We start from the raw sequence: 12,785 nt of genomic DNA, 5'->3' as shown, positions 1-12,785 counted from the left end.
GAAAAAGTCTTGGACAAAAAAAATGTAAAAGCATAGAAGATAAAAAGTTGAGGGGCTTTCCTAAACACGGAATGAAAAGTTTTGAGTGCAGATAACAAACATTCTGATTTTCTAGCCACCTGCAGTTTAGATGTAGGAGACAAAGCAGTGCCTCTTCAAAAAATTATCATCGAACTGGCCCTCGTATAAGAGGAGAAAGCTCTTTAGGTATTCCAGAAAGATGTCACTGGGTGTACACATTGCGCCAAGCAGTAGCCTGCATGGTTTTGACAGAACATAATGCACGGATATAACCGATTATAGTTTAATAAAACAGATGGCTTGAGGTGTGAATCTGGCCAAGAAATGAACCAGGAGGACTGAGTAGCGATATACATGCTGTAGTGTAGAGGTCATGTGTACCCCTACCACTGTTGAGCTAACAGTCAACCCTTCAGCCCTTGGTCTGATGGAAAATCGCCAAATGCTTTTAGGTAGCATTCTTATTTCAGCCTGAGGGAAGGGAGGAGAGTGAAAAGAGAAACGTACTTTTTTCGTGCTCTCTAAGCATCCTGACTGAAAAGAGAAGGCAGAAAAAGCAGTAAGCCACCTCTGATACCTCCTAACCATTCAAAGGTTACCTCTCCCAAATCAGGGAATAGAACAGAAACCAGGAGAAAAAAAATTCTTAATAGGTCTCTGGAAACTCAATCCCAGATAAGCAAGGTGACCGAAACACAAAACTTACGCCTGTAAATCTATCAATAAGTGGGAGTCTTGCCTTTTGTCCCAGGACCAGAGAGCCTCCAGCTCGCAGCCTCAGCTGTTACATGGTGAAGGGAGTAGAAACGAAAGGCTGTCACTATGGATACCATAGAACAGTAAAGGTATCCTACTATTGGTGAATTTACATCTTTTGGGAGCAAAGAGGGGCGGGGTGTCTCATTTCACGTTAAGCTTTTCCAGGAGTAGCAGTTGGCCTAAGTAAGTTTTTCAAAAAAAATATGCGCACCTTCAAGATGACTGAATAGATTGCTACAAAGCTGGCATCACATGTTGATTGCTTATTGCTTTGTCTGGCAGAGATAAGAACTACCTAGTGGTTGCACTTAGTCAAAGACACTGGATGATGGAAGGTGCATGTGATTTTTATACATTAAAATTTCATTTGCAATCCAAGAAGGAAGAGCCAATAGTAAAAAAAAACCTAACAGATTTAGAACTATCCATTAATAAACATTCTCTCAAAACAATAGCTGGGATTCTAAGTACTCTCCTGATGAATACTGGATATACAATGAAATATCAGGATAAAGATGACATGCTTTGCTCTTTGCAGTTTGAATCACTTGAGTACTTTCAAGTTTCGATTGTAGAACCTAAACAAGCAAAGAATCTGAGTAACATTTCTTTGAAGCAGCAGTCAGTATATTACTTTAATAAATAAAAATCTGTGACAAAAAACATAAAATTTATTGCAGGTAATTCAAATAGTTATGATAAAACTATAACACACTATTTATTAGTTATTATTTCTTTAATTCCTACCTCAATGGGAAGTCCCTGCTCCTATGTGTAATATTTTAAGAAATAATATAAAATCTCGGGTGCTTATTTCCAATTAAATGTTCAGAATCATGGTCCTAAAGTAACTGTATCCAGTCTTTGAACTTTGGAATACACACACAAACACATATTCATACACAAACACACTTATTCTCTTGAAGCTGTCTGAAGTCTTGTACATTTGTCTGATGCCTTTTCACTGGTATTTTCCATTTTTGCAATTCGAGAACCAAATTGCATGGCTCGTTTTGGCAAAACAGCAGAGGCCATCAGACCAAGCTCAGCAGCTACTAGACGCAAGAGCAATTTTTCTCCGATCCCACGAGGCAGGGCCAAATCTGCTTTTTCCCATACAGGAAGTGAGTTAAGAAATGACACAACCTCTTCATCAAGAAAGGGAAATCTGAAAGGGAAAATTATAGCAAGAAAAGTAAAACCAAGTTTTAAAAAAACAAATGTAAATAAAGATTTCTTTAATGAACTGGTTTGGTTAATTGTATATTTCAAAAAATGTCCATTTTTAATACATTCATCAATAAAAACTCATTAGTGCAAAACTGTAGGCAGCTGGTATCCTGAATGCTATGACAGTTGTAATTAACTGTTCCCATTAATTAATTTCCCATTAATTAATTTTAGTCCAGATCTACCTTGTATCCATTTATAGCATACTGAAATATTGTAAATTTATTTATTTTATTTCTATAATCACCAATCTCAACAAGTGCATTTTTTGTTTTCTTTCAATAAAACACCTCCAAAAGGACTCAGATAATGTCACTTTAGTCTCAACACTCTTTTCCTAATGCTATTTCACAGAAAAAGTGGGGAGTTTCTTGGATCCGATCCATTGAGATTATTTGCACACAGGTGAGAAAATCAATGATAAAAATTATTAAATATTGTTCCATGTTCTCACCCCACCCCAAGAGAGTAACACATTACATAATTCAGGTCTGTGACAACTTCACAAACAAATCTCAAGGATCCATTCCAAACATTTTTTTTCTGATATGGCAATTATTAGTACTGAATTAATAGCTATTTATTATTTATTTATTTATTTATTAATTTTATTTGTATACCGCCCTTCTCCTGAAGGACTCAGGGCGGTGAACAGGGCAATGCATGTTAAAAGACAAAATACAAAAATTAAAAGAGATTAAACAGAATGCCCACAACTCTTACAAAAAGTTAAAGCACAATAAGAAAAGTTAAAACACATTAATAAAACCCAACCCCATCCCATCAGGCCAGGCCAGCTTGTTCGAAGAGGTAAGTCTTTAGATCACGCCGGAAGGAGCGGAGGTCGGGCGCCATCTGGAGCTCAACCGGAAGATGGTTCCATAAATCCGGCGCGCCCACAGAGAATGCCCTCCCCCTGGGGGCCACCAGTCGACATTCTTTGACCGGTGGCACCCTGAGGAGGCCCTCTCTGTAGGAGTGCACTGGGCGGAGGGAAGTTGATGCCGGCCGCAGGTGCTCCCTGAGGTATTACGGACCCATGCCATGAAGGGCTTTGTAGGTCATTACCAGCACCTTGAATCTCACCCGGAAGACAACTGGGAGCCAATGCAGCTCACGGAGCAGAGGTGTAACATGGGAGTATCGGGAAACTCCCAACACAACTCTCGCGGCTGCATTCTGTACCACTTGGAGCCTGCGAGTGGTCTTCAAGGGCAGCCCCATGTAGAGAGCGTTGCAGTAGTCCAAACGAGAGGTCACGAGCGCGTGAGTGACCGTACGTAAGGCATCCTGGTCTAGATAGGGCCACAACTGGCGCACCAGGCGGACCTGGGTGAAGGCCCCCCTAGTCACAGCTACTATATGGTCTTCTAAAGAAAGCTGTGAATTAACACTATTGAACTCTGGGATATTCATCAGAATAGTGTATAGGGTGCCACCGGTCAGAGAATGTCGTCTGGTGGCCCCCAGGGGGAGGTCCTTCTCTGTGGGCGCCCCGGATTTATGGAATCAGTTGCCGGTTGAGCTCCAGATGGCGCCCGACCTTCGCTCCTTCTGACGCGATCTGAAGACTTATTTGTTCGAACAAGCCGGCCTGGCCTGATGGGGGATGGGTTGGGATTTTATTGTTGTTTTAAATATATTTACTTATTGTTTTAGCTTGGGCATTTTGTTTAATTCTTTTTTAACTTTTGTATCTTTGTACTTTTATATGTTTGCCCTGTTCACTGCCCTGAGTCCTTCGGGAGAAGGGCGGTATACAAATAAAATTGTTGTTGTTGTTGTTGTTGTTGTTGTTGTTGTTGTTATTATTATTATTATTATTATTATTATTATTATTAAAGGTAAAGGTTCCCCCGCACATGCATGCTACTTGTTTCCGACTCTAGGGGCTCATCTCCGTTTCAAAGCCGAAGAGCCAGTGTTTGTCCGAGGACGTCTCTGTGGTCATGTGGCCGGCATGACTAGACGCCAAAGGTGCATGGAACGCTGTTACCTTCCCACCAGAGTGGTCCCTATTTTTCTACTTGCACTTTTACGGGCTTTCGAACTGCTAGGTTGGCAGAAGCTGGGACGAGTAACAGGCGCTCACTCTGTTACGCAGCACTTGGGATTCGACCCGCCAAACTGCCGACCTTCTGATCGACAGTGTATTACACATGACAAAAAAGGACTTTTAAAAGTAGACTCTGCCTTCTTTTACCATAACATGTGAATTGTTTCTTCCATTTATCTATTAGATATTTGCTGCCTTTATTCCTTATCCTTATCTGAATTTTAGTATGTCCAATCAAGGACAGTCTTATGTTGCACGCCTGCTTACCTGGCTTCTTTGCCATGATCTCCAATAACTCTATCATCCCGACCCAGATTCCTAGAAGAAATGCAACTTAGTTCCATTCTTAATTCTTCAGTCAAACCCTCAAAACCACTTTTTTTGAAGCAAACACGGTGTCTGGAATACCCTGCAAGTTGTTCATCTGCTCCAATTCCTGTAAGGACAATCTGTAATGAATATAGAAATACAACATGTAATGACCAGAGATCACAGAATATTAACACAGGCATCAGCATTATATTCCAAATAAATCTAAAAGTAATTTAGAATAGAGAATCCAATTTATACAAGATGTTTTAACAAATGAAAATCTAGCCATAGCCACAAGGTATAGGATGTTTATATAAAAACCACAATGAAAAACGTTTACTTCCAAAACACAAAAAAGAAAAAAATGGTTATTAAATTATTTGTTTTTGAGGTCTGATCATCAAAAAAATATAACAAAAGAAATTAAAATTGTAAACGCAAAAAGCAAATTATGCATAATAGTATAAGGCCCGAAACGGAGACTTTTTTTTTCTCTGTCGCAATTTCCAATGTTACAGTCAATGTAGCTACATGTATCTACTTCCTTGTATACTACAAACATTCCCTAAACTTTAAGACTTGTGGACTTCAACTCCCAGATATTCCTCAGCCAGAAAAGCTGGAATTCTGGGAGTTGAAATCCACAAGTCTTAAAGTGGCCAGGGTTGAGGACCCCTGCCCTAAACCTCTTTCATTGATTGGCAGCATTATTTTACTACAAAACACTCTCCATTTTATAGTTATGCATGTTGTGTAAGTTGTGTGTGGAGTGTGAGTTTTAGTATATTGGCAATAGGTCCAATTGGACCCCAATGAGATTAGTCCCTATTAGGTAGCATTAGGCTGTAATACCAGTTATGGAGTTTAAACAGTTTTATGCAACTTTAATTGAACAAAGGGAGAAGTTCAATAATTACTTACCTTTGCAGGACTTTTATATGGTCGAACGGCTCCCTGATTGGTAACTAGACCCTCTCCTCTGGAAGCAAACCACACGGCACAACCTATACTGTCATCCAAAACAGTATCCAGTGGATAAATTAAGTGTCTTATATGTTTCACTCTCATTGCTTTTAAATCCTCGAGCGTAACATTGATTTCCACAAAATTCCAAATTCTTGAAGGATTAATTCTCTTTAATTCTTCTAATCCTGCCCTGCCAGTAATTCTATCAGGAGCATTAAAAGAAGGAGAAGAGTCACTGGTCACAGTATTCTTGACATTTAAAGATTCTTGACGAGGGGGAAATCGTTTCTTCTCTTTGCTGCATTTCTTAATGGGACTGTTTGGGTTACCTTGACCTGTAACCTCGAAGGCCACATTGAGAAGATCAATTGGTTCCTCCAAGGGAACATACCTGTCAGCAAGGGCTGCTATAATCATGGAATCAAGACCACCAGAAAAAAGGATTGCAATATAGGATTTCCTCAGATCTGTATCTGATATTTCTCCTCTGAATGGATCACCATTTCTCATTAGGCATAAAACTCGTTTCTTTACAGCTCTGCTCAATACATCAATAAATTGATGGACTCTTTCCTTCTTCTGCTGTTCTGCAAGAAATTTTTGAAGAACTTCCGCATCAGCTACAGGTGAGGGAAAACTAAATAATTGGGTTTCTATTGTCATGTCAGAAATTTCCTTCCTTAAAGGAATGATAGGAGCTATCAAAGAAGTGGATGCATTTATCACAAAAGACACATAAGTAGGTAGAGATTTAGAAACTATGCTTAAATCTCCAGAGATTGCTACTTCAACTACATTTTGTCTGGGAGGAAATTTCCAAGGATGTAACATTAAAGTAATAGATTTATGAACAACGCAATCCTGCAGATTCATCTGAAAAATTCCTGATGCTGGAACTTCCAGCCACTGATCACTAGAGACGGAACTAACGGAACTCAGTACAAGAGCAATGTCACTCTCTTTATTAAACTGCCACAGCAGACTTCGACGACCAAAGTAGTCCCTGCCAAACCATAAGCAATGCCTGGATGCCTGATAAAAAATAAAAGACCACGGACCCTTAACGGAGGACAGCACTGTCAAAAAATCAGAGTCACTATTGCAAGAGCAGAGTTGGCGAAAAATAACTTGAGTGTCATTCTCTTCCCTTTCCATAGAAATTCCACTGAAGATTTCTCCGTTCCAAAGGAATACATTACCAGAGTCTTCCAATGGCTGTGGAGTCATTGGCCCCCTTAAATGAAGTACATGGCCAGAAAATAAACACCAATATGGAAGGTGAAACTCAGTCTTTTCCAGTTGTTGGCTTCTATCGGGTCCTCTTCTTTTAAGATTGTTTAGGATATCTTCTTTCAAGATATTACTTCCAGGGGCATGAGCAGATAAGCTGACCACACAACAAATTCCACACATTGCAAACTTGTATTGGATTTAACTATTTCTTGGTCTTGATTTTTTCTGAGTTTTCTATTTCTTGATGAGCCTTCTTTAGTTCATCTAAAGTAACTGGGGATAAAAGAAAATCTCATTTTTAATGTATTAATTAAAAGGTGTAGAGAATCGCACAGATATTCAAAGTAGCCCTAAGTACATATGCAATTACGTTCAATGCAAGATTAATACACACATATTTACCATAACCCATGCACAGGAAACTGCCTTACCATGCTTCCAAATATATTAATCCAGAGCAGGAATAAAGAGCACGTCCCTGTGTTTCATTCCCTACCTAACAGAAGTGAGTGCAACAAAAGACCATTGATTTGGTCAGTTATTCAGGGACATCTCAACCAAAGTACAGAATGGAAAAAGTTTTCTTTCCTGTCACTGCCTTTTTTACACATGGAAAATGTAACAGTAAGAAAAAGCATTATTACTGAACCATACTGTCAAAATGATTTATGAAAGAAACTCTCCCCTAGAGATAATGTACTATCATTTAATTCGGTATTTTTAAAGCAGTATCTGAAAATACATGCTAAATCCTTTTCTAATTGCAGTAATGTAATTCCCTTCAGAATATTTACTGCTGCATTTATAATTGAGATGAAAATATCAGATCCTTATCTGTATAATTATATTCCATAATGAAACCTCCCCAACTGAACATTAGCCAGCTGATTGTTTAGTCTGTTTAAACATTACTCTTTTGGTTACAGGTAAATGTCAAACAAATATAATTAAAATGTTGATATACTATCTTGACGGCGGTATCTTGAATTAGCTCAAAATGAAATCACTAAAATCGCAACTTTATAGCTAGATGGGAAATTATTTTAGGGACCTCTGGAGTTGCCTAATTAACATTAAATTAAATAACAGTATCTAACTTTCATATTCTAAAAAGTTGGAAACTCATTCCTTAAGATCTGCAGGGAGGCTATGTATTACTGTATTGTGTTACCTGATGATAAAGGAAAGAGTCCTCTCTGCTATCATTCCCAAAGGGAAGGGATGAGCAATACATAACATTCCAGTTACTACAGAACTAAAAATTTTAATATATTTAACCGTACACCAGCTGGCGCTACTAAAAGTTATACTTCCAACAACTTCTGATAGTCAAAGATTGCTCATGTCTCCTGTACAGATATATTTGATGCCACAAACAAAAAAAGTCTATTTTTCCAGGCAGTTATAAGCTCTTAACTTGCTTAGAATTTTAACATTTATTTTTAATTGTAATTTTATTAAAAATTATAATTACAAAATAAAAAAAGTAAAAAAATAGAAATAATAGAAAATAAAGAAAAATAAGAATATAGGAAAGGGAAATATATAAAGAAATGACACACCCACACACCCACTCCTGTGACTTGTTTTCATTATATAAGTAAAAACAATGTTAATAATTTGTCTTCTCTTAAAATACAACAAATGACCTCTTCTTTCCATATCCCGGCTCTTAACAATCAACGACTCCTTAAAGCTAAGTCATTTCAATCCTGATCAGTGGAAATCCATTCAAATTTATCAGAGATAACAATGTATCTATTTTAACCTTGATCAAATAAACCAACTTTATATACCTTCCTTTTACTTTTAATAATTTTGATCTCTAGTTCCTTCAAATAAAGTCCTACAACTTCATTTTTTTTCATTTCTTTGTCCTTTTTCACAAAATTCTTCAAAGCTTTAACAAGTCTCTTTTGCAAATACAATACAGACAAATTAGCCAGGTCATTCTCTTAGTTTGTTATTTGTATAACCCTTTTTAGTTATTATGAAGACATCAGCTGGTTTCCTTTGGAGGCCCAGTGTAGCATCCTTTTTCTATTGTCATTCTTGTAGCCTGTCATTTTTCAATCCACTTTCAGATCAGTCTGTCTCATCTAGTAAAACTTATTCTTGAACAAAGAAGGTAGAAACCTTTAATGTCTGTGGTTCAAAAACATCCTTCAATATATCCAATGTTAAAATATTTTGCTTCTTTCTATATTAGTAAATCAAATTTGTCTCCTTCCACTATAATCTTTAGTTCCTTCTGGTTTCCTTTAGTGTCCAAACTTTAATAATCTCATCCTATCATGTTTTTAAAGATTTTTTTAAAAAAGTATCTTCGCATGGGAAGGATTCTTATAATCAATTCCAGGATCTTATTTCAAATCTGTGTGGGCCCTTAGTCTGCTTATAACTTTCCATAATCAAAGTACTAATCACCCTTATGCTGTTTTTTTCCTTCCCTCCAATTATTTTCTTTTGCTTGAAGGAAACTCACCCAGTGCTATAAGGTTTGATGATCCAAAGGTTCCTAATAGCTGAAAAGTAGCTAACAAGCATTTTCCAAAAGTGATTAGAAAAGGAAATATGCAAACCCCGTATCTTTTAGATCTTCTGTCTGTTTTTTTCTCCTTTTTGGATAAGAATTATGAAGAGCTGGTCTATTCTCCAGCTCTTTTTTTTTTGCCCTAGCTGCTGGCTCTGCCTTTAGTTGAGCTATCTTCAGTTTGTTTTTCCTTCGCCGGAAGTCAGAATTTTACCTACTTTTCAAGATATTTTTTTTTGTCATCCTAGTCACTGTTTTATTCATAAAGCTAAGATCAGAAGTCTGTTCATTTTATATTGTCCTTTGCATAAGACACAGTTCCACAGTGGCCATATGGGCATATTTAAAGAGAGACCTGGATCATTGCTGCCCGTCTAATATCCAGAGCTACTTATCATAAGTTTATACAGGCTGTCTCCTTGCTTAAAAATCACTTGTTCAGCAACTGTTTGAATTTAAAACAGCACTGAACAAACGGTACTTATGACTGGCTCTTGTACTTACAACACGTCAAGGTAATAATTTAAAGGCTAACCAGCTGATGTAATGTAATGTGGATGATGCAATATAGCAGAGGTCTTCAAACTCGGCCCTTTTATGACTCATGGACTTCAACTCCCAGAATTCCTTAGCCAGTGTGCCTGGCAGAGGAATTCTGGGAATTGAAGTCCATGAGTCATAAAAGGGCCGAGTTTGAAGACCCCTGCAATATAGGAATGACTCAGCAGGTGTGTGTATCCCTTTAGGAGGCTGAGTATAAAAGGGAGTTTTTTACTTTGGTTTTTTCCCCTCTCTCATCCGTTTGACTGCTGTAACTGCTACGTATTTGAGTCTGCTGTTTCACCACGTGTATGTATCTTATTTTATTTTTATTTTTTTATTTTATTTTATTTTAATCCCATTTATATCCCGCCCTTCTCCGAAGACTCAGGGCGGCTTACAATTTAAGCACAAACCAAAGTGCTTAGCAATAGCCTTCATTCTATGTATATAGCCTGCTTATTAGGGCTTTCGCCCCCCCCCCCCCCCAGCGGCATTATTACAAAGTCAGCTTAATTGCCCCCAACAATCTGGGTCCTCATTTTACCTACCTGGAAAGGATGGAAGGCTGAGTCAACCTTGAGCCTGGTGGGACTCGGACCTGCACTAATTGCAGGCAGCTGGTGTTACTTAAGGAGGCATTAGCCCACCGCTCCACCAAGGCTTTTTAGTATATATTTGTAGATATAGTGTAATATAAACCACCATTTAATTACAAAGCACTGTTTACTGCATTTTCTCCTGGGTTACCTCAGCACAATAAGAATGTGCATGCTCTGACACAACACTCACAGCATCCCCATCATCACGTGATTGCGATCTGGGCACTTAGCAACTGGCTTGCAATAATGGCATTGCAACATCCTGTAGTCACCATTTATGCAGACATGTCAAACACAAGGCCCGGGGGCCGGATTCGGCCCGCAAAGTGGTTTCATGCGGCCCGCGAAGCCATCCTGGAAACAGTGAGGGAACGGCCCCCACTGCCTTGGCCCTGGCCCAGAGACCCTCCTTCTGCCAGAGACCCTCAGTTCTGTCCCACTCCTGCCCAGGCCCCCATAGGCACCCTTGATGCGAACGATGTAGAGCTGGCCACGCCCACCCAGTAGGCCATACACACTCTAGCCACGCCCACCCAGTAGGCCACGCCCACCCTGGCCATACCCACCCGGCCCCCTGAGGGCAACCGCAATGCTGATGCGGCCCTCAATGAAATTGAGTTTGACACCCCTGATTTATGGCTTTCACTGACAGTTTCCAACAAGCAAAAGGAAGGGCGAAGCTGGAAGGAGGTTGCAAATGACAACCATGTGATGCTGTGCTTAACAACATCATGGAATTTGCTCAATGGCACTAATGAAAGCACTGGAACTCCTGTCCCTAAGCAGTGTGGTCATATTGCATTGTGTTGCATTATGATGGCACTGCTTAGCAATAGAAATTCCACTCCCAAATACCATTGTTAAGTGAAGACTACCTGCACATACACATACTGAATTTCTGTACTTGTAGCATTATTTTATAACTTCAGATAAAAATAATCCATTGAGCATATACAGTATAGAAATGTCAATATTTTATAACACCAGAGTGAGAAAACAAAAATGTCCATTCATCTCACTGAACATTATCATCTTTAATGTTAAGTTATATTTCTAATACATCTAAAATATAAATGTATTTGAGGAACGTACTTCTGCATTCGGAGAGAGTTTGAGTTCTGTCTGCTAGAAAGAATATGTTGCTGTTCGGTTGCTGTCTGTAAACTTTCTGCAAATTAAGAAGAAACAGTCTGAAAAGTTCAACACTAAAGAGGTAAGATTTATTTTTTTGAGTTTTAGTTTAGTTTTTTTTTTAGGATAATCTAGGACAGTTATAGTCACTTACACGGTTCTTCTTCAAGTTGGAAAGTTCATCAACTACAATTTTTTGCTCTTTAATCTGCAAGATGAAAAAAAGGTCTCAATTCCGTGAAAAATAAGCCCAAGATTTTTAAGCATAATTTATAAATTAGCTTTTTAAACCTACCTAGCATAAAAGTAAAATTTACATGTATCAAGTTTATTCCATCATAAAATCTGACAAAGTGATGTCTATTTAGAAACTCTTGTGTAGGCTTCCTACCATCTTCTTCACACAGAAGAGTCAAGGAACATGCAAATAGGAGATGGTTCTAACACGGATTGAGCTATCTGGCGGACAAAAGAGTGATTCTCCTGTATTGCTTGCAGCCTACAGAATTTACTTCTCCAGGAGCTATAGCTTGGTCTCCACTGCATTCAGAAAATTTTTAAAGGGCCATCTTTTCACCAGACATTTAACTTTTAATTACCTTATAATTCAAACATTTGTTTTAAATTTTTGAATTGTTTTTGCTTTGATTTTATAATTCCCCTGAGTAATCAAATGAGTAGAAACACAGAATTTAATTCATATATACATTTAAGTCATTCCAATAAATGGTATTTTATATAGAAATACCTCTATCCCAAACATGATTAAAATGATTCAGTCAACAAGAAAACTTAAATAGAGACTGCATCCACTATAATTAAAATATAAAGTTTTAAAGCTCAGATCTTAAGGCAATTATTATCATTATCACATGGATTCAGATGACAAATCTATTTCCCCACATCCAGCAATTTCTTTTTATATTCACCTATAATTTTTGCAACAAGCCAAACCTAAGATATTTTAACTCTCCAGCTTCAGCAAGGAGAAAAAATGCACATTTTTGGCAGTTTCTACAAATTCAGAATAATCCAAACTGTATTTCCTTGTTAAAAGGAGTATCCCCCTTCAGTGAGAATTGCTTTTTTAAAAGAACAATAATATTTTAAAGAGAAATTATTATTTCTCCATATGAGCCCAAGTCCAATGAAGCCTGATCCTTATTGTGTGTTTAGCACATTAGTTTTGGGCTATAAAACTATAAAACAGGATTCCTTTTTGAAAGTTATTGTCGCATCTTGTAAAAGCAGAGTTTAGTGCTATTTTATCAAGATTCTACCATCAGCATTTACAGATGTACCTTGTCCATATTAGTGTCTCCCATTCTTATAATTTCATTGTTTTTCCACTGACCTTTCTGTTCAGCTCTTCTTTATCAGGCAACTTTGACCCTTCCCCCCC

At 37.9% G+C, this 12,785-nt stretch overlaps 1 protein-coding gene across 2 annotated transcripts; it reads right to left on the bottom strand.

Annotated features, from left to right (window-relative positions):
* Positions 1-1,395: 1,395 nt before the first annotated feature.
* Positions 1,396-12,785, bottom strand: ASNSD1 (asparagine synthetase domain containing 1). Of its 2 annotated transcripts, none has more exons than XM_083350517.1 (5): positions 12,738-12,785; positions 11,345-11,591; positions 5,300-6,850; positions 4,334-4,515; positions 1,396-1,948 (listed from the first exon to the last, which is right to left on the bottom strand). In XM_083350517.1, the coding sequence occupies exons 3-5, from the start codon at positions 6,755-6,757 to the stop codon at positions 1,693-1,695; spliced, it is 1,896 nt and encodes a 631-aa protein (XP_083206643.1). In that variant the 5' UTR covers positions 6,758-6,850; positions 11,345-11,591; positions 12,738-12,785; the 3' UTR covers positions 1,396-1,692. The 2 variants fall into 2 exon arrangements, with proteins under 2 accessions (XP_083206643.1, XP_083206642.1); XM_083350516.1 differs by lacking the exon at positions 12,738-12,785 and having other exon boundaries at positions 11,345-11,420; positions 11,538-12,108.

This window comes from Vipera ursinii (assembly GCF_947247035.1).
Source record: "Vipera ursinii genome assembly, chromosome: 1".
In the NCBI taxonomy this organism is placed as follows: domain Eukaryota; kingdom Metazoa; phylum Chordata; class Lepidosauria; order Squamata; family Viperidae; genus Vipera; species Vipera ursinii.
Note: the sequence above shows the minus strand (reverse complement) of the source record. Positions and strands in the feature narration are given on the sequence as shown.